At 43.2% G+C, this 18,526-nt stretch overlaps 1 protein-coding gene and 1 long non-coding RNA gene across 5 annotated transcripts in view; one reads left to right on the top strand and one right to left on the bottom strand.

The window, feature by feature from the left end:
* The window catches only part of DopEcR (G-protein coupled receptor DopEcR), a 238,651-nt gene that overhangs the window by 143,386 nt on the left and 76,739 nt on the right, over positions 1–18,526 (top strand). For 3 of the 4 annotated variants that reach the window (XM_075677578.1, XM_075677577.1, XM_075677579.1), the window contains exon 2: positions 7,427–7,494. The exons of the other annotated variant lie outside the window; for it this stretch is intronic. In XM_075677578.1, the coding sequence (XP_075533693.1) occupies positions 7,490–7,494 (5 nt within the window). In that variant the 5' untranslated portion in view covers positions 7,427–7,489. The remainder of the gene's footprint in view (positions 1–7,426; positions 7,495–18,526) is intronic. 4 annotated transcript variants of the gene reach the window in all.
* On the bottom strand, positions 11,290–17,252 carry LOC142566703 (uncharacterized). The gene is made up of 3 exons (XR_012825108.1): positions 16,758–17,252; positions 14,809–14,971; positions 11,290–11,433 (listed from the first exon to the last, which is right to left on the bottom strand). It is a non-coding gene; the product is annotated as an uncharacterized LOC142566703 (long non-coding RNA).

The raw sequence follows: 18,526 nt of genomic DNA, 5'->3' as shown, positions 1-18,526 counted from the left end.
TTTACACGAGTGCCTTCACTCTTATGCAGCTTCGAAAAATCCCACAGGTATTTGCTTTTGCGACGTATAGCCTCAGAGAAATCTTCCGAGATACTAACAGTTTTCCCTTTCAGCTTCTTCGCGTTGGCTAAGACGCTTTGTTTTTCTTTCAAAAAATCTAATTTAGCAATGATAGGTCGTTTCCTTCCTTCATGGTGTTTCCCCAGTCTGTGCGCTACTTCAATGTGCATGGTGCGTACACCAAGGTCAGACACTATTTCCATGACGTGTCTTTTAGACGTCTCGGGAAGCTCATGAGTCTCTGTATCAGAAATTCCGTAAAATAGCAAATTAGAACGTCGACTTCTGTTTTCCAGATCATCGACTTTCTTCAATAAGTTCTTCACCACAGTTTGGCTGTCTTCGCATTGTTTCCTGCATGTGGTTAAGGTCGATTTAATACCCTGAAACTGTTCGATAGTTTCTTCTAAGCTCTCGATTTGCTTCTTTAGGTCATGTAATGCAGTCATACCCTCCTCCTGCTTTGCTTCAATAGCTTCTAATTTCGATTTAATTTCATTCTGTCCTTCAAGAAGCATGTCTAATGTACCTTGCATACTGGGTCTGGATTCAACTCGACGTCCCCACACAAAAGTAACAAGAGAAAATAAAAAGCAAAGCTACGCAATAGGACAAAGCGTCGCCGCTCAGAACGCTTGACACATCGCGACTGAGCGCTTGCAAACACAATCTGGGGCGGAACCGGCAAAACATGCAGATCAATGTGACACGAATCCTTAAAACAATCACCAACCTGCGTAAGGAGAAAAAATTCCATGTAACGCAACGGCATAGCTGCGGCGGTTACACGCCCCAAGTTGACACTGACGGTTCCGCCTTCTTGTAGGCTGCACACGTGTCGATGCGACTGCCAATGTTCGTAGGATGGCAGTGGACACTTGTCAAACTCAGATGGAGCACATTTTCCGTCGATGAACACGTTGAATAGAAGTTCACCGCTGTCGGGAATGGATGATACTGGTAGCAGAACGATTCCTTTGTGGTCAACGAGAAGCGGTGCATCGGCAAAGCCACTGATAACGGTTCCGCATTCTTGTAGGCTGCATACATGTCGATGCGGCTCCCAATGTTCGTAGGATGGCAGTGGACGCTTGTCAAACTCAGCTGGAGCACATGTTCCGTCGATGAAAACGTTGAATAGAAGTTCACCGCTGTCGGGAATGGTTGATGCTGGTAGCAGAGCGATCCCTTTGTGGTCGACGAGAAGCGGTGCATCGGCAAAGCCACTGATAACGGTTCCGCATTCTTGTAGGCTGCATACATGTCGATGCGGCTCCCAATGTTCGTAGGATGGCAGTGGACGCTTGTCAAACTCAGCTGGAGCACATTTTCCGTCGATGAAAACGTTGAATAGAAGTTCACCGCTGTCGGGAATGGTTGATGCTGGTAGTAGAGCGATCCCTTTGTGGTCGACGAGAAGCGGTGCATCGGCAAAGCCACTGATAACCTGCGTAAGCAGAAAAAATTCTGTGTAACGCAATGGCATAGCTGCGCCGGTTACACGCCCAAACCACGTGCAGTATATTACGTTCAGTATATTACGAAAACAAAAGTACAAAAAGCCACTATATTGACACGGGTAGTTGTTTATCTTTCTTGGGTGACCGCTTTTCACCGACTAACAAATGTCAAACATTATCGCTCAGTGCAGGACGCACCTGCATGTACCGGAAGTTTCTAGAATGTTATGGATGGTTCTATCCGTGGGCTCTTGTCACTGAACCTTGTGAATTGTGTGAATTGTGAATTGAAAGTGAATGTGAATTGTGTAGTACCTTCTGGAAGGCACGCGGGCACCGGCGATTACTCTAGAACTTTCGACAAGTGATGTATAAAAGTCGACGTGCTTGCTCCGCAGATGAGGCTTTCGACGATCGGCAACTGTGTTCGCCGCTTTTGTTGAGCTTTTCAGTTTAGCCTCTTTTTCCGGACAGAAGTTCGCCCAATGAAGTTAGTTTCACTATTCACAGTTTTCTTACTGTGTCCTAGACCGTCACTATCGTGTCATATCTGCGTCACTACTACGTGACAGTATGATGCTTGTCATTCGATGAATGATGATGACAGGTGTATAGTACGGAAATTTGAGACACGTATAAAGCAGCTTTTAGGAACTTTGTACCTCTGGTATCACAGTGGGACATCCTGAAGGATGGGCCGAGAACGACCGCACCACCAGCGGCACACATCGAATGGCTAAATTAAAAATGCAATGTATATCAAGGAATACCTTAATTATAATTCGCCATTCCACTGATAGACCGATGTGCTTTATGCGGGCCTGTGAGCCGACATTATGTGTTCAGCTTTTATCTTGAAAATGGGCACAAAGGCTTCGTGTGCGCTATGTTCTTGCGAGCCTATTGTTGCATGTCGTGCAATCTAAAGTTTCGAAGACGCGTTGAAGCTAGAGGGAGCAGAAAGCGTTCGCTCGCCGCTGCTGCGGCTCATTACGTCAGCGTCCTTACAGTGGGTGTCCGCGGTCATCGAGTGAAATCTGTTTATGCTTGCTTGTGCATGCGTGACACCATGCGTGTTTATTTAGTTAGTAAGCGAATCATGATGAAGCCTATATTGTGTCCACTGCAGGACGAAGGCTTCTCCCTGCGCTCTCCAATTATCCCTGTCCTGCGCCAACCGATTGCAGCTAGCGCCTGCGAATTTTTTCGTTTCATTACTCCAACTAGTCTTCTGCCGTCCTCGACGGCGCTTCCCTTCTCTTGGCACCCATCCCATTCTGTAACCCTTATGGTCCACGGGTTATCAAACTTACGCATTACATGACCTGCCCAGCTCCATTTCTTAATATCAATTAAAATAACGGCTATCCCTGTTTGCTCTCTGATGCACACCACTCTCTTCCTGTCTCTTAACGTAATACCTAACATTCTTAATTCCATCGCTCTTTTCTCGCTCCTTAACTTGTTTTCGAGCTTCTTTGTCAGTCTCCAAGTTTCTGCCCTATACGTTAGCACCGGGAGAGTGCGTTGATTGTACACTTTTATTTTTAATGATAATGGTAAGATTCCAGTCGGGATCTCACAATGCCTGCTGAATGCTCTCCAACCCATTTTTATTCTTCTGTAAATTTACTTCGCATGATGAGGGTCGCCTGTGAGTAATGGACCTTGGTGAACGTACTCCTTCACAAACTCTAGGGGCTGACTGGCGATCCTGAAATATTGTCCCCTTGCCCGGCTCTTGATCATTATCTTTGTCTTCTGCATATTAATCTTCAGCCCCACTCTTATACTCCCTGTTAAGGTCCTCAATCATTTGTTGTAACTCGTCTCCAGTGTTGCTGAACAGGACACTCTCATCTGCAAACCGAAGGTAGCTGAGATATTCACAGTTGATCATTAATCCCAAGCCTTCCCAGTTTAATAGCTTAAATACTTCTTCCAAACACGCATTGAAAAGCATTAGAGAAATTGTGTCTCGTTGTCTGACCCCTTTATTTATAGGTATCTTCCTACATTTCTTGTGTAGGATTAAGGCAACTGTGGAATCTCTGGAGATACTTTCCAAGATAATTACGTAAGCGCTCTGCACTCCTTGATTACGTAATGCCTGTATAACTGCTGGTATCTCGACTGAATCAAATACCTTTTTGTAGTCTATGAAAGCCATATAGAGAGGCTGATTGTACGGTGCGGATTTCTCGATTACCTGATTGATGCCGTGGAGGTGATCCATTGTAGAGTATCCCTTCCTGAAATTGCCTCTGCTCATGGTTCACTAATGTCCAGTCTTGCCTTTGTTCTATTGGATATTATCTTTGTGAATATTTTATATAATATTGGAAGTAAGCTAATGGGGCTATAATTTTTCCATTCTTTGACGTCTCCCTTTCAATGTTTGCATTCTTCCAGTTCTTTGGGACCTTTGAAGTCGAGAGACAGTTCGTATACAGAGGACGTCCACGTCCTCTATAGCAGAGGACGTGGCCATTTGTCAGCCCTGTATAGGCCTTGCCAGTTCTAACCTCACTAAGGCCAATGATATCCCAACCAATGCCTGATAGTTTCTGTAAGAGTCCTGCTAGGCTAGCTTCACTCGAGAGGGTTCGGGTGCTAAACGTTGCAAGGGTCAGTTTCCATTGGCGGCCTGTCCGGGTCCAGAGATTCTTAGCGCTCTCTGTGGCTTTACAGGTCTGACCGCAGCCTTGGTCAAATGCTCCGCAGCTGCTGTGGACTCAGGGCCATTGGGTAATTAAACGAGTCATTTGGGGGAGGGAGTGGCCGAATACTGCACCATAGAGGCCAACTTCTATTCTAGGGAGGGAGTGTCTTGTTGAAGCTTAGTGGGTCTTCCTGATTTGGTTGCATCTGTATAGTATAGCCCCACTTGCTGTCGGCGTTTTTGCAGGTGTCAGGCGCCGCTCCAAGCCTGGAAATATAGTGTACTGGGGGAGGGGAGTTAGAGTTCCCCACCGTGAGGGGAAAAAAGAACGCGAGGATTCGAACTTCTTACTGTGGCAATCAGTCATCCAATCTACTCAGTCAGATAACCCTGCGGGCTCTCAGGCCACCTTATGTCGGAGAATTCCAGCCCAGACTATCCTACATGCCTGAAAGCATGCTTGAATTATCCACGGTATACGGGTTTCTCATCGCGGCAGCTGGCACGACGTAGTACTTCTCGATGGTTCTAACGGCGTGGTTTCGGAGTCTGCCGTACGCATGCGGCCATGAATGCGGCTAGACACACGATATATTTTTGGCGAATTTGAACAGCACCTAAATGTAGTGTGAGAAAACAAAAACAAAAATCAGTGAAAGAAAAACTTTCAGCGCTTACCGGGACTTAACTAGTCGCGTATGGACGGAGGTATACCAAACAGCTCACGGTCTCGTCTGCCTGCCTCAGGCATCGAGGCAGCCTTTCCGAACGAGACGGAACTGATACTGAAGTGTCGCCCAATGCATAGGCGTCGGATGTGAGGAGGCTGCATTGGCAGACACTCTCGCTCAAACGGCAGATCCCCAGAGTGGCGAGACGGGCCGCCGGGACTATGCGAATGTTTACTGCAGTTTGTATGGCCGATAAGACTACTGACCTTAATTTGTATATCTGACTGACAGTTCGTTTTCCCAATAAATGATTCGCCTTTAGGCCGAAACTGCCCCTTTTTGTTGTTTCACATCAGTGGCTAACGCTCGGGTGCCTTCTAATCGACTTTTTTTTTTTTCATGAATCTTATTCATGACCCTCTTGCCCCGGGGGAGGGGGGACCTGTTATGTGCTGCAATTTGTGTACATTGTTTCGTGCAAGTGCTTTAATCCTGTCTCTAAAATTTGTTTTCACTAGGAGTTTGAGTACATGTCAGCTTGATGACTTGCGCGTAACTATCATGGCGTGTAATGTGCTTCTGGAAGACTTAACAATTTTGTCTAAAGTCAGAACATCTTTATGTGCTCTCCATGATCACTTGTGGTATCAAATTTACTTGTATCATTTTCTTGTGTCATATCAGCGCCATGCTCTGTGATCTCGCAATAGACGTTATTGTTTAGTTTACTTGCGCAGTTTGATCGATGTCGATGTGTTAGTATTTGTTCTGTTTTTACTTTACGTTGATGGAAGTTTTACACTCGGATCGAATAGGTTTTGATAGTGCACTTGAGCGTGATATCCAGCTTTCTTTGTTTTACATCACTCATGCTGAAAAAAAATTACTGCAGACTCAGTGTTCTACCTCGGTGACACGGTGCACTTTCGATCGCGATTGAACCCGATCGGGATGAGATTTCTCGACCGCGATTGGCTCCCTTCCACCGCTTGTGCAACGGAGCCATTCGCGATCCAGAAATGTGACCCCACTTCGTATAGATCGCAATATTCCCCGTGTGACTGGCGTATGCGACCAGGGTAATATAAATAACTTGGAGATCCATAAGCAAGTCTTGCGTGCCATTATACGCCTTCACCGCTGCGATTCTTGCTCAGAATGGTGCATCTCAGTTTGCAAAGTGGTCTTGAGGGTGGCAGCCTTGTTTCAACCTCGACGACAGCCGTCTCAGTTGCAGCATATTCGGTGTGGACGCATTCCAGTGTACTTACTAGCGCCAATGCGTGTGCAGCCGTGACCACTTTCAGTCTTCGGCGACAGATAATCGGCCTCCGACGAACGCAGTACTTTGGCGATCTGAGGCTCCCATTTTTATGGCGCTGGCTATAAACGAAAGTTATACGCGAAAACGATCGGCCTCTATTTCGAAATGTATGCTGAAGTAGTTTAGGAAAAAAACAGAGGTATTGGTTTGAGGCATATCGTATGTCCTCAGGTTCAGTGGTAACGGTTTGGCATAATTTGTAAGTATTCTGTGGTTTCCCAGGGCTTACTTGGAGTCATATAAAAATTTCAAGCTACGCTGAAAACTCTGCATTTCGAGGACAAATTGTTAGAGAGCCCAGCAGCCTTTTCGAGCAGGAGTTTCATAAAGTCTCTGCAGGTTGGGTTGGCGCCGTCGCCGAAAGTTTGAGCATTCATTGCGCATTGTGCCGCTGTTTTAACTGGTACGTATTGACTAAAGGCTAATGTGACGGAGCATTCGACATCGGCAGAGATGACTCTCCTTCGGGAATTCATCAGTGTAGCAATCATTTCTACTTCATGCGCTTGCTTTTATATGGAGCTACCATAAAATTATCTCGTGCGTGGTGGGTCATGGCTGTCATTTGGATCACAACGGGCCAGAAGAACGTGCTGCCAAAATAATGTTCCACCGACTGTATAAGTTGACCAAGTACTGGGCTCTACCAATAAATAAATAAATAAATAAATAAAACGAAATGATGCGTTACGGTGCAAGCGTACGCCGTCGAATCGAAATGTGCATTGGATGACCTCCTCATACAGAGCTTCCCTGCCCACCACAATTCCAGGAAGAGCCGAACATCAGAGTGATTTAAGTTTTTGCGTATTCGGTACCCCAAAATGTTATTCCGTTGGCACTCTATACACCAATACCACAAGCGTTCCTCTTCGATAATTTTAAACGTACCTTTTTTTTTCGGGCACCCAATGAACCAGCCTACTACATTTATTGAGCCGGGCTCAAACTTCGCTTTCGCTCTCTTGATTCATTAAAAAAAGTCGCGTCAGTGCTGCTTGATTGTTCGACATAAGTACTTCAGCAGTAGCGCTCGAAGTTAGTTTGCCTCAGTGTGTCACCTCACTGCTTTGCACTGCAGTCGGCGGGCATCGCAACCGTGCCTTGCTTAGCCGCTGCTGGTGCTAAAGGAAATGGCGGCATCTCTAACTGTTGGCCCTTAAAACTCGCATTTCTGCTACCTGCACATTCGTTAACTCGGCTCAGAGATCTGCATTTGAGCCACGCTTTTGTTTTGCGTATATTGCAGGTGGAATTAATGGCATCACTTCAGTTGCGTAAATGCGCCCCGTCCCTGGAGGACTCCACATGAATGACGTAAGTTGCTGCTTTCCTAACTAGGTAATTAGTTTAGCCATTTCGGCTTCCTCGCAACTCTATTTACTGCGACAGCAGCTTGAAACTGAGTTTGCTCTGCGCACCGGCCCTCTCCGCCTACGGTGGCCGTAGTCAGGCAACTTTCTCAGCCTTGCCATAGAGCGAAGGAAAATGCCGTGGCATTCGTTGCTCTTCTTTTTTTTTTTTTTTGCGGCGTTGCCTGATTTGCAACGCATCGCACAGCAAGTCGGCAAGACGTCCAGAAGGCGGATGGTTTTTTTTATGGTTTTTTTTTCTTGCTAAGTGACATGAAAACTGTCTTAGCTGGATTCCAACTCATGCTGAGATCACACTGTAAAATTCGGTAATAGTCTTCAGAACTAGTAGGCTTGCACAAAGCGCAATCATCAGCGTACAATCTCAGATGTGACAAGATGCACTCACTGGCGGTGGTGGTGAAACTTTATTTCTGAAAAGGATCCTGAAGGACACCTGACTGTTCGTCAAGGCGTAGAGGGCCCTCCCACGTCGGGAGGGGGAGCCCTGGGTTCTTCGCCGCTTCGCGGGCGTTCTGGACAGCCCAGAGTTCGTGTTGTAGCTCGGTGCTCCTAAGGACGCCGTCCCACTTGTTCTTGTCCTCCAGATAGAAGGCATGCATCGCGCATCCCCACAACATACGTCCCAAGTTCGCATGTCCACTACACTGTGCACAATTTTATTTTATTTATTTATTTACAGCATACTGCAGACCCTAGATGGGTCCTAGCAGGAGGGGCGAAACAAAAAGAGAATGACAATAACAACTGCAAAAAAGCACAGCAAAAATCATTGCAGTAAAGAATATATAAACAATGACACATAGCAGGAACAGAAAACAATAACTCTGCAACTGTCAATAAGTAATTTTGCCAAAGGCATCAGTACTGGTTAGTACTGATCAGTCAGGAGTGAATTCCATTGCGTTATTGTGCGCGGAAAGAAAGAGTACTTAAAAACATTGAATCTAGCGTTGTACGGTGTTAGGGATTCCGCGTGATGATTTCTATTTAGGCGTGTTGTGGTGGACTTAATAAATGGAGCAAGACTCATGGAGAGTTTATTATTTTTGATTAAAAAAAGTAACTTCAATCTTTGAATTTTTCTTCGTATTTCCAGTGTCTGTATGTTATGTTGTGCCATGAGAGTGGTGGGGGAGTCAATAGAGAGGTATTTGTTAAAGATAAATCGAACAGGTTTATCTGGATCATTTCCAACGCCTCAATGTTATGTTTTGTGTAAAGGTCCCAGACTGTGCATGCGTACTCGAATTTAGGTCTAATGATGGAGGTGTAGGCTAAGAGCTTTGCGCTAGTAAGGGCAGTTTTTAATTTGTGCCTGAGGAGCAGGCAAAGTTTCTTAAAAGCTGACGTGCATATGTTTGATACATGTTTATTCCAACTAAGATTATTGATTAAAGTAACACCTATGTAAGTGTATTCATTAACTTCCTCGAGCGCGTGTCATGGAAGGTTATATGAAAATGATAGGCGACTTTTTTTATCGGTAACTTTCATGAACACTGTTTTGTTATTGTTAAGCTACATGTCTCATCGATTGCACCAAGAATGAATGTTCCGAAGGTTAGAGTTAAGGATGACTTGCTCTTCAGAAGACCTAATATCATTAAACAATACACAGTCGTTGGCGAAAAGCCCAATCTGCACTGGTTCATTGATCATATCAACAATCTCATTTATGTATATTAGGAAGAGTGATGGTCTCAGCACACTTACCTGCGGTACGCGAGAAGTGACTGGAAGGTGGCTGGAAAAATGAGAATCAATACTGACGAACTGTGTGCGGTTAAAAAGGCAAGCAGACACCCAGTTAATTATGAAAGAAGGAAGCCCAGTAGATTCAAGCTTATGTATTAGTTTGTCATGTGCAACAAGGTCAAACGCTTTCTTAAAATCTAGAAAAATAACGTCAATCTGCCCGGACCCGTTTAGTGTATCAGCAAAACTATGAACTACAGATGTTAGTTGGGTTACTGTTGAAAGTCCCTTTCTAAATCCGTGTTGAAACGGAGATAGAATGTCTCTGTCACTTAGAAAGGTAGTTATGTAAGTGGCTACAATGTGCTCAAGAAGTTTACAAGAAGAAGATGTAAGCGATATTGGACGAAAATTTGTAACAGATGATGCTGTACCTTTCTTAAGTATTGGTAAAATCCGCGCAACTCTCCAATCCGAAGGAACACGGCTAGTTGGTAGGCTTGCACGGAAAATTATGACAAGAAATTTGCATATCATTTCACTATAACGCTGCAAGAACATATTTGGAATCCCGTCAGGACCAGGAGACACTTTTGTTTTCAAATTTAACAACATGGATAGCACGCCTGCAGAAGATACAATGCTTGGTTCGGGAGGACATGATGGAGCTGTTTGTCGTATTTGGGAGTTGGATTTCTAAAGAAAACACTGTAAATTATGCATTAAAGTGTTCAGCAATGCTTCCTTTATCGGTGAGAAGAACGTCATTTTGCATAATTTGGTCGATAGGCTTGTTTTTCTTGGACAAGTATCTCCAAAACTTCTGCGGAGCGTTTTGAATAAAGCTCGGCAGCGTGTGTTCAAAGTAATGACGTTTTGATTGGCTCACAGCTTGACGCATTGCAAGTTGTGCAGTTGCTATAGCCTTTCGGCAGACACGTGTACGCTTTAATCGCTTTAGTTTTCGTTTTAAATGCAAGACCCTACGCGTGATCCAGGGATTTCTATTGCGCGTTTTCTTCGTTCTATTGGGAATAAAATGTTTTATGTAGTACGTGGAGATTTCTTTAAACTTATCCCATAGTATATGCATATCATTTCCTTTAAAATCGCTCAGGCATAGATCAAGGTAATCAAGCACGCTTTCGTCCCTTCCAGGCGAAAAGTCTCTTACACAGACAGGCTTTGTAGGTGGAGGGATTTTGGATGTTGCATGAAAAATACACCATATAGTGATCGGAAAGGCCGTTTTCCACCGAGGCACGAAAATTTTCAATCGATCGGCTGCTAAACACCAGGTCAACTATGGAAGCACAAGTACCCTGCACTATAAAAAAAATTTGCCTTACTTTACAGAAAATTTGCTGGTAATTTGTGACCGAACACTCTTCCGTAAATTAAGAACGGTCATTTCCGTAGAACGGACAACTGTAAAAGAGAGACCGTAATACAAGATACGAGTGCTTCTGTATCTAGAAAACGGAAGACTCTGTATTCCGAATGTGTACTATAACCGTTAAGGTACGGTGCTTCTCGTATTCAGAAAACGGAACAAACTGTATGCTGAATTTGTACTATAACCGTTAAAATACAGATGCTTGCCGTATTCAGAAAACGAAAGACTCCGTATGCTAAATCTGTACTATATCCGTTAAAGTACAGGTGCTTCTCGCATTTCATCTTGCAGAGCATATCCATTGTTCGAAGAATGTGCCATCAGGGACAAAATTGCCCAGGACGTGCGAGAGTCGACCGAATTTTATGGTGCACTATTTGCTGGGATCAGCCCTGCTACCATCTACGTTCGGAATGTGCATACGTGACCCACTGTTTTCAGCGGTCTTGAACAGAAATGCAATTTGGTCAACGCTCGCACTTCCAGGGTACTTTTGTCCACGATAGTACATATCCTTTAATGCAAATCTCATGAAGGCAGCTCATAGCCAAAGCAGCAGGTCACCATTGAGAAAACTGTCTTGCCAACACACTGACATGGCTGCAGAGATAAAACACTTTGCACCTTGTGATATGAATGCACTGCATAGCATATATACAAAAAGGTGCAACATTTCAGTCCTCAAGTTCTTAGATCACAGAAGCAACTTTATTTTCTTCAATCACTCGTCTTGCACTTCTTCCTGGTGAAAGTTGTTCTTGACCCCAAACGCTTGCAAGGATAAACTTGCTGCTGTTAGGAGAAACAAATAGTATTCGTGAATATCCATCCAAAAGAAAGCGGCAGAAAAGTATAACCACAGAACACGACAAAGCAGTAACTTCTGTGTTAGAAAAACATGTAAGTAGACCAACAAGGGATGTTGCTGTAGCCAACATTTCAACATAGGTGCTTGTCATTAGGGTAGCAAATGTTTTGCTTGGCTTTGTTGTTTTGGATTGTGCATAGCTCACTGGCCCCTAGCCTCATTGGGGGAGAAGAAACTGGTGCATATAATAGGTCAAGAGAAGCCTAAGTGTTAAAATAAAGGAAGGAAGGGTGTGCTTAGCAATGGTGATTGTGATGGAGCGGGCATGTGCACTGCTGTCAGTACTTGCTAAGAGTAGGGGTGACCAAAACAGAAAACGTTGTACACATGTAAGCAGTCATTAATCCAGTAGACCTAATCTTCCTAGAAGACAAAATAGGTATCAAGATAAACAGTTTGCACTTTTGGAAAAGGAAAACGAAGAATTAAGGAAAATAAATTTTGTATCAAGATGCATCTAGTTAAGATCACTGTAAATGGTAAATGAAGGCACATTATGAATATATATTTTGTTGAAAGCCGATGAAGCAAAGATGTATCAACCAAATAATAAAAAATAGGGACATTAAAATTAAACTGGGTATGACCATAAAACAGTAAAGAGCAGCCTGTGGAAAAAAATGGGATGGACAATATGATAACCAGGTGCAAGATTGCAAAACGTCGAGCGCTGTTTATATTCATGCTGCTGTTGACGGCTTCAAGTTTCTGTCTTTCTGTGGAATCTTTGTCTTACTTGAACAAGGAAATGGGTCATTCTTTAAACAAGTCAGTTCAAATGCAGTTCCAAGCTTCAGCATTATTATAATGAAACAGAATATTGTCAGTTCTCCTGGGTGTGCTTTCATTCACCAGTTATTTCCACCGGTGTAAGCTCAAAAATTAATGGTCTAAATGGACCTTAGCTCCTGGCAAACCATAAGCTGGTCCTTTTTTCAACACAGATGCCTGCACATTTTATGTGTTGGCAGGAGTGCTAGCAAACTACATTATACTTGTTGCCACAACCAAAGTGAAACTTGGTAACAGTGATTGAAAAAAAACCAGCATTCCACAATACTGATCCAAGTCGTCTGGAAAAGTTGCTTAAGTTAATGTACACCCCCACCCCACCAGGCACAATTATACACCACATTGACTCTCATGGTGTCAACCATGCTATTATAATGCTAGGCATCAAGTAGGAGAATTAGGGGAAAAGAGGGCACAATGCTTTTTGTTAGAACATCAAATGTGCTTTACATAAATGCTACATTCCAACTACAAAGGAGCAGCCGATAGTGACCAATGCATACGAAAGCTAATGACATTCTGTGCAGCAGAATGTTGACGATGAGGTGTTATGCGCACAAGTGCACTTTTTCATACAAAATGACATCCTGCAGTCAAACCTTGTGTCAACATTAGAGTTTGAAAAACACCACAGTGGAAAGCAAAGAGTGCTAAATTTGTTGAAAATTACTAAAAATTATTCAGTTATTCATTATCCTTACTGTTCGTTAAAGATTCACAGATTGTTCCCGACGGATGCTGTAAACAGGCACCATGCTTTTACAGTCGTAGCAATAAATGCTCATGAAGTTTATGCAAGAGTATACCCTACAAATTACACCCCATTTCACATTCCAATGTGGTAGAAGAGGAAGACGAAAAAAACTACTTTCTGGTGGAGGATGCATACCCCAGAATAGAAGAAACAAGTGTACCCTAACCATTGCTGCTGCCGATGCCTGTGCACTAACAGTTACATATAATGTGGCAGTTACAATTGTTTTTCCACAAGCACTGTAAGCTGCTGCCAGTTTACCAGTACACAGCTGTAATAAATTTAGGGCAAGTTAAAGCTCTCTAATGGATTTATCTCATATGAGACAATTGGAATGCAATATTCTGCAAATAAGTGAAGAGCGATGTGCCATCCCATACAATGAAACACCTTTGAAGAATCTGAATCACCACCTGCACTCTTAGACAGTTACACCCTTTGGGGTGCCCCTTCTGCCACACAACAATAATCGTTATCTGCCGTGATGCGTTTCCTTTCTTGAAAACGCCACGCCCGCTACGTTCCTGTCGGGAATGCTATCATGCTGATGACGCGCATGCCGTTCGTTACTGGAAAGTACAGGGCTTGCAGCGTTAAAGAAAGGAAACGCATCAAGGCAGATGACGATTATCGTTGTGTGGCAGAAGGGGCACTCCAGTGGGTGTAACTTTGCCTAAAAGTGTGGGCAGTGACGCGGTAAAAGAGTGTGTTCTGTGTAAAGTAGTGCACCTGTATAACCTAAAGCTGTGGAGAATGCATTTGGTATCAGCTGTGAACGTTTCTAATTTTAATTGCACACAGTAAAAACCTCCATGCAGTTTTGCAAAACGCAAACCCCCTACTTTTTGTTGCTCAAAGGTAATGACACATAGGGCCATAGCATGTACATTATGGGTTTCGTTCTCAAACAATCAAAGTGAACAGCACCACCCTAAGTGTTATGTGCCTTCTGTCTCACATTCTGTCAAAAATTGTTACTGTCAAATGCTGCGATCGGCAGAGAAACGGATTTCTGGACCAATATAAAGTATTAAGTACTGTGATCTCAGTTCTTTCACTGCTGTTTAAGCATTATCGGGTCTTAAAGTAAAAAAAAAACGAGGAATAAATACATGCATATTTTACGTCACAACCGTCATGAGGTATTTAGTCTGGATTATAAAGGATTCCAGATTTTCAACGCAGGACAGATTTTATTCCACTGAAAAAATGGCATAATGCCAATGATTCTGCATTTGGTGCTATATTTATTTGTATTTAGTTCAGTTGGAATGTGTGTGTATTGTCAGCGATATCGCTTGACATGTTTTAGATTCACTGTTTTCTAAATTTAGGCAAATTCGTATTCACAAATAACCTTGTATGACACCTAGAACTTGCTTAGCAGGAGTATTTCTAACATTTGCAAGATACGAAGCTCCTGAATGCATATCTAAGCCTGGGGTGCACGCCGCCCTCTAATCTCATCAGCAAGTTTCTGGAACTCATCTGCAAGGTTTCTTATTATGCATGTAAAGTTGCTTGAACGGGAGAAATAGGGAATTTAAACAGGTGAATTATGCAGCATAAGAATGATGTCAGCAATAAGCAAGCATCAAGAAGCACTGTCACTCGATGTGCATAGACTATCAAACACAAGAATTATTTGGGGTGATTTAAAATTATGGCATTGGAACGAAATGCTTGCGCTTGAGCAAGTTCTATGTTTGAAGCTGTTGATTCTTTTTTCCCTTTGCCATCTTTGACCCACCTGGTTAGCTAAGTAGACGGAAAAGCTGCAGGAGAAAGGTGGGGGTGCCCAATTAGACTTGTGCCTCAGGGGACCTTTTCACGATCACTGGAGGAACTGCCCGTGGCCTCGGCATCTTCCTTGAGGGCCATGGCCATGTCTAAGAAACCTTGTTCTCCACAGGCTGCATAAAGAAGGATAATTTTCTGAGCTGAACCTTTTTCTTAAAAGAACCCATTTAAGTTGCATTCGTGGCTTTGCACCACAAAATGGACACGTGACTGGCCACTCAAGACACCTTACGTGTATTCGCAGGCTTATTCCTTGGAAAAACACTTTTATGTAGCACACAATGGGCAACAGCAACAGAAAAGTGTATCGGGAGGCTTTCATATTGCTCTACAACTTTTCATTGACAGTTTTCATTTAATTATTTGATATGTTTATTGACTGCTTAAGAATTATGTAATTAGGTAGAATGCAAAAAATGGTCCGAGTATCTCCAAGCGATGGCAAACAACATTACCTTCATTTTGTCTAGTTACATCGCATTTACATATTTCTTAATCTTGGTGCACGATAGTTAAGACACCCTGTAGATCAAAAAACAATATTACAATTTTCATAACCATCTCTTGCGTGTTATTGGTGGCTATGGCTGCTTCAAGTTATTCTTCCAGTACGGTACAAGCAGTTTTGCATCGAGGGCGTGTAATCTGGAAAATCAAGCAAAAGGTCAAGTTGTGTGCACTATTCAGATGTTTAACTAAGAAGCTGCAGGAAAAAGAAACAGGACACAACACCTAATAAACAATGCAAAATTTCAAAATTCGAACTGAACAAGAAACCATTTTTTGAAAATACAGAAAAAAGCCAGCAGCTTAACGTCGAATACACCCTCGCTATGTACTCCAAGTGAACTTGTTATCGCAATGCTTGGGCACCATATGAACGTAACAATCAACAACTTTGAGCAGAATATTAACACCACTAAATAAACTGGCCTTTGAAGATTCTTGATCTGAAATCCTCGACGACTTGTTCTGGCGTTTAATCTGTCAAGCTCAATCTGTATTCTCAAAAGCTGGCTCTCGGCCATAATTTCTCTAAACGCAACATCAGCTTACATCTCAAGATAGGGTTGACCTGTAAATAAAGTGGATAATGCATGGCAAACATCATGAACACTCTTACATGTTAACCAGAGGGTTCACTCATGCAGCCATGAAATTGTGATGCAGACATGATATATTGAAGCTGGTTTTGTGAAGTGTTTCATGCTCCAGTTGTGAAAGCTGTCTCCACTAGCTAAATAAGCGATGAGAATAAAAAAAGAACTTCAACATGCTCACAATACGTTGGCCATTTGCAAGTAAACAGCAGCCTTTTTGGGCGCCCAGGTTGCCTGGTGCAAATCTACTATGCCACAGTACTTGCGTTATCCAGTACCAGCCACATTAAAATGCAACGTGTTCAGAGCCCTTTCCCTCTGTTTTTCTGCTTTGGAAACAGTTTACCATGTGTTCAGTAGGCGTCGAGAAAGGGGACAGAAAACACTGTGCACCACTGATTTCTAATATGTTTAGCTGGATGCAGCACACCGCACCGGATGCAGGTGAAGCCAGTGGAAATGCGGTGTCATGCAGGCGCTTGTCTTGGAAGCAGGGCATATGGTGGACTAACTAGTTGTGTGCGATCAGATAATATTGCTGCCGAAAAACTTTGTGGTTTTTCACATTTTAGGAGGTCTCTACATTTCTAGTAAGCGCTTTTATGACAATCTGAGCCCGTATACGATTGTGTTCTCTTACATCAAGTTTTTTTCTCATTTGCCAGTGTTTCCATTGCATGCCACTTATGTTAGCGACACTGTAGACACTGCAATGGAAAAATTTTGGACACCTCGAAACACTGCTTGGGTAGTTTATGGCACATTAGGCAGGCATGTTAGGGGAAGAAATGCCACACACCCGTGCGAACGAAGTGCTGCCGCAAAGTTGTGAAGCACCAACTTCCGGGACAAGGTTGGCTTCAGTCGAGGGTGCTCGATGTGGTGTCCATCCCCTGTAGTAGAGATCACTGGTGTGGACCATTTTATACTGGCTGTCTTTTCTGGTCGGAACCTTAGCAACAGCTTCCACCATACTTTTTTGAACCTGCAACATGTGCAGAGAAAGTCACATCACTGTGCATTGATTGTATGGCTTTATTTTTCTACGCATTATATCAAATCATTAAAAACACAGTTCGCACGTTTTTACTAATGTATATAGAAAGTCTAGTTGCTAGACATGCGAAATATTACCATTCCTCTGACAGAATGCAACAACAGAAGCATACAATGGAAAGCTACACTAAAATTTAAATATATGTGACACCGTATGAGCATACAGTATGCTTGCTGTATGCTGTAGCCCAGTGTAAATTAAAAGTTAATTGTCAATCGTTTATGGTATGTGATCCGTTTCCTACTTACACATGCAGTAATCCCACTGTAATAAGGAAAAAGAGTTAGAAAAAGAAATGCCATGATAACCTTCCACATTTGCTGAGGGCAGGAGCAATGGCCAATAGCATGTGGTTGAAGCTACATAAATACTCACTTTTCACACAGCTTAATTGCTCAGCAAGTAATAAAGAGGTACGCTGTGCGCCTCCGCATGACCAATAAAATCTGACTACTTGACACTGCACTAAGGCTGCTGCTTGGTACTGTTCGGCAGTTCGGCTTTGGTTTTCTGATATGCAGAACTGTTTAGGTACCAGTAGTTTACTTTGCGATACAATGAAACTTGGAGCACTGGTCATTTGCACATAAATAATGCGACAGCAAATATAACACAAGGATACGAATATGGGTCTCTTGGAAAAAGTACATACACATTATGATTATAATGTGATGTGATGCCACAATGAAACAGAAAGCAACGCATTGAAGTGGACGGCACTTCCATGCCACCAAGGTTATTGGACAGACAGTACTTCAGAAGTGCCCGAAACACAATGTGTTGGCGGGCTAGTTGGTGTGAATCCATAAATACTTTGTTAAGCGCAAAACAATGGGCACAAGAAAGGACCCCCCAGCACAAGGCGCTACTCTCAACTGACATCACTTTATTGCGTCACTCCTTTATAGACGGTAGAATCTAAAAGAACATGCGCAGTGAGCACCATGTGCAGGAACCATCAACAACCGATCACAAGAGCGCACTCATGCGACGGGATCCAAAAAAACCATATTGAGCACTGCACAAGGTTAAAGAAGGCACACTAATGCACTGTGACCCCAATGACTATGAAGAAAGCTTCCGATAACTCTCAAGTGGTGGTATCACGGCTCTTTTTCAAAATCGTACTATCACGAAACATTTCGAACATAAGCGATCCATACCAACAGGCACAGGTTCCCATTTGGCTCAACATTGTAAAATATGGAAGTGCAAACCCATGTTTTGTGATACTACGATTTTGAAAAAGTGCTATGATACCACCGCCCGAGAGTTATCGGAAGCTTTTTTCATACAGTCATTGGGGTCACAGTGTATTAGTGTGCTTTCTTTAACCTTGTACAGTGCTCAATATGGTTTTTTTTATTCTGTCACATGAGTGTGCTCTTGTGATCAGATGTTGGTGGTTCCTGCACATGGTGTTCACAGCGCATGTTCTTCTAGATTCTGCTGTCTACAATGGAGGGACGCAATAAAGTGATGTAAGTTGAGAGTGGCGCCTTGTTCTGGTC

Source organism: Dermacentor variabilis, unplaced genomic scaffold, assembly GCF_050947875.1.
Source record: "Dermacentor variabilis isolate Ectoservices unplaced genomic scaffold, ASM5094787v1 scaffold_13, whole genome shotgun sequence".
NCBI lineage: Eukaryota > Metazoa > Arthropoda > Arachnida > Ixodida > Ixodidae > Dermacentor > Dermacentor variabilis.
Note: the sequence above shows the minus strand (reverse complement) of the source record. Positions and strands in the feature narration are given on the sequence as shown.